At 51.2% G+C, this 2,563-nt stretch overlaps 1 protein-coding gene across 2 annotated transcripts; it reads right to left on the bottom strand.

Moving 5' to 3' along the window:
• Positions 1–226: 226 nt before the first annotated feature.
• On the bottom strand, positions 227–2,509 carry LOC107183392 (treslin-like). 2 transcript variants are annotated; one of them, XM_015565292.1, is made up of 3 exons: positions 2,374–2,509; positions 1,495–1,629; positions 227–1,100 (listed from the first exon to the last, which is right to left on the bottom strand). In XM_015565292.1, exons 1-3 carry the CDS (start codon positions 2,462–2,464, stop codon positions 919–921), a joined length of 408 nt encoding a protein of 135 aa, XP_015420778.1. In that variant the 5' UTR covers positions 2,465–2,509; the 3' UTR covers positions 227–918. The 2 variants fall into 2 exon arrangements, 1 of the variants encoding a protein (XP_015420778.1); XR_001514187.1 differs by lacking the exon at positions 2,374–2,509 and adding an exon at positions 2,090–2,111 and having other exon boundaries at positions 227–1,629.
• Between the last annotated feature and the right edge of the window lie 54 nt (positions 2,510–2,563).

Here is a 2,563-nt window from a genome sequence, read left to right as displayed (position 1 = left end):
CCACTCATCTCTTCCAAATCTACCTCTCCCTCTGATCTCACTGTCTTCTCTGAACTCTGTCTTCTATTTCTTATTCCCCTCGATCCTCCCCCTTCTCTCAATCATTTCTTTCACTCTCCCTCTGATCTGATCATTCCCTCTTTTCCCTCTCTGAGCTCCCTCTCTTCTCTCTCTGATCTCTTGCTACTCTCTTCTTCCTCTCCCTTTCTCCTTCTCAGAACTCATTTCTCAGATTGATTTCATTCTTGTCACTTTCTCCCTGTGACTCCTCTCTCCAGTTTCTTCTACTTCTAGACTCATCCTTCTTTACCTCGCTCTTCTCTTTCTGTTCTATCTTCTGCCTTACATTTCTCACTCCCTCTATTATCCCACTCTTCTCTCAAATCTAATTTCCCAACCTTCTTCTCTCTGAATTATCTTAACTCTGACCTCCCCCTTCAATCTCCCATCTCCTTCTCAGAACTCATTTTTCTCTAATTTCATTCTTCTCACTTCTTTGACCTGCCTCTTCTCTCATTCCACATCTCCCTTTCTTCTCTCTCTCTACACTCTGTCTGTATTCTTTCTTCTACACTGTCCCTTACCTACCTTCTGTAATTGCTAAACTTCCTTTTGTTTTTCCAGACGCACATGGCTGCTGCTCACACGGCAGGCCTCACTGGGAGCCGCCTGAGGCACTGAGACCAACCTCTTCACTGACCAGACTTGCTCTCAGGACTAAACGCCGGGGCAATGAAATATGGACAATCTCCAACTTTAAATAAAAGTTTTAAAGGCGGGTCCAACGTTTTGCCAACCTAACGCTGCCTGTTGGAATTTCCACCTCAGCTGGTCACTAAGGAAGGCGACTCAGCACCGTGAGCCTCCCCGTCACTGCGCAGTGTTTCCCTGGCCGTCTGTCTGCTCCCCGAGACGGTTTTAAACACGATAGACATGTCCTACCTGGTAAGCTGTCGGCATCTCAGAGGCCACTGTGTCTCCGGAAGGCCCTGTACGTCGAGCCGCGCCCTCCTCCGAGGGCCCGACCACCTCGGACACGGCCCCGAAAAGCAGCGTCTTCGGAGACCGAATCCGCGGGAGGGGAGGAGACCCACTCTGGTCTGCAAGGCGAGAACAGGAGGGGATGACGTCAGCAACCACTACGGTCATGCTGCCTCCCCGAGGGTTAATGAGACTGCGGTTAACCCAGGCCCCATGGTCGGAGACACACACAGATCCGCCTTCCCCTGGGACGCGTGTAGGACGTGAGCACAGGCTGGGAAACAGGTCACGCCCTCTGCAGGGGACGCATTCCTCACGGGAATGGTGTGGGCGGCCGCTGTCAGACTCCGAAGGGATGATGCGGATCATAGACCCCGATTGCTCATCACCCGGACCTCAAATACACTCACCAGCTCTACTGCTCCCATGCCCAGAAACCAGAGGCCAAATCTCATTGCTTTTCCCAAAAGTACTCCCCACCAAGTCAGCGTGGATGCGGGGCAGGCACCTTACCTGACCGGCTTTGCTGAGACGAGTGAGCCCTCTGCACACTCCGAGGCTGTGGCTGAGACGCAGAATAGAAGGGGCCAGATGTCGTCCTGCCCAGCGCCAGCTGCTTGATGCGAGGGCTTCTTCTCAGGCTCAGCTCTACAGAAGCAGAGCCACGGCCGTCAGCAGGGAGACACGCCACCTAACCTCCCACGTGCACGTGAGCAACGCTCATGTGTCACCAAATGCAGACAGGAGCCTGACACGCCATTGGCTGGGACTTCATTGTTGTAGCACAGACAAGAGGCGTGTGGTATGTGGCCCCAGCCTGTCACCTCAGACAGTGTCATGACCGGCCACCGTGAAGCACGATGGGGAGAAATGTGTGCAAAGTAGTCACGCTTGTAAAAATGTTTAAATTTAAAAATTGCAGTTTATGCGTATATCACGTATATTAAACTATTAACAGTATTTCAGAGTTATGGGATTACCAAGTGACTATCGAAATTTTGGCTTTTCTATTTTTTTCTGATTTTTCGACAATAAACATGTATCTTGATTTAAAAAAAAAGTCAATCTTGGGAAACTCAACCATATATACCTTTAAAAGGCCACTCACCACTCAGGATTGCTGGTGTGTGCAGCACTGTCACCTACCTGTGACCAGCTTAGAATAGGGGTGGGGGACCTTTTCCTGCCAGGGGCCATTTGGCTATTTATAATAACTATCATGTGGGGACCATACAAACTATCAACTTCACCCCTAGGGCCTTGGCAGGGCCAAACCAATGATCTCACGGGCCTGACCTCCCCATCCCTGTCTCAGGGTGAGAGGCTGAGCCGCCCAGGGCAGGAGGTTTCCACAGAAAGGAGGTGAAACTCCCACCCAAAGGCAGTGGATACCTTTCTCCGGGGACTCCTCAACCACGTCGATTTCAGGACCAGGGTCCGAGGACCTCGGGGAACCAAGAGCACAAGGATTAGTCAGAATCATGAATGAATTCACAGTGAACACACTAAGGAGATACAGCCTCTCCCCGCAAGTCTGATAGCACCACCATTGGCCAGCCCTCTCACACTATCAGAGTTAAAA

The sequence above is a fragment of the Myotis davidii genome, unplaced genomic scaffold (genome assembly GCF_000327345.1).
Source record: "Myotis davidii unplaced genomic scaffold, ASM32734v1 scaffold2940, whole genome shotgun sequence".
In the NCBI taxonomy this organism is placed as follows: domain Eukaryota; kingdom Metazoa; phylum Chordata; class Mammalia; order Chiroptera; family Vespertilionidae; genus Myotis; species Myotis davidii.
This window is presented reverse-complemented; position numbering and strand designations above follow the sequence as displayed.

Excerpts from the sequence above, each read along its gene's own strand:
- LOC107183392 (XM_015565292.1), bottom strand. The coding sequence starts at position 2,464 with ATGATTCTGACTAATCCTTGTGCTCTTGGTTCCCCGAGGTCCTCGGAC. Across the intron at positions 1,630-2,373 it reads TGAGGAGTCCCCGGAGAAAG|AGCTGAGCCTGAGAAGAAGC; the intron begins GTATCCACTGCC and ends CTGCTTCTGTAG. Across the intron at positions 1,101-1,494 it reads GTCTCAGCAAAGCCGGTCAG|ACCAGAGTGGGTCTCCTCCC; the intron begins GTAAGGTGCCTG and ends CTCGCCTTGCAG.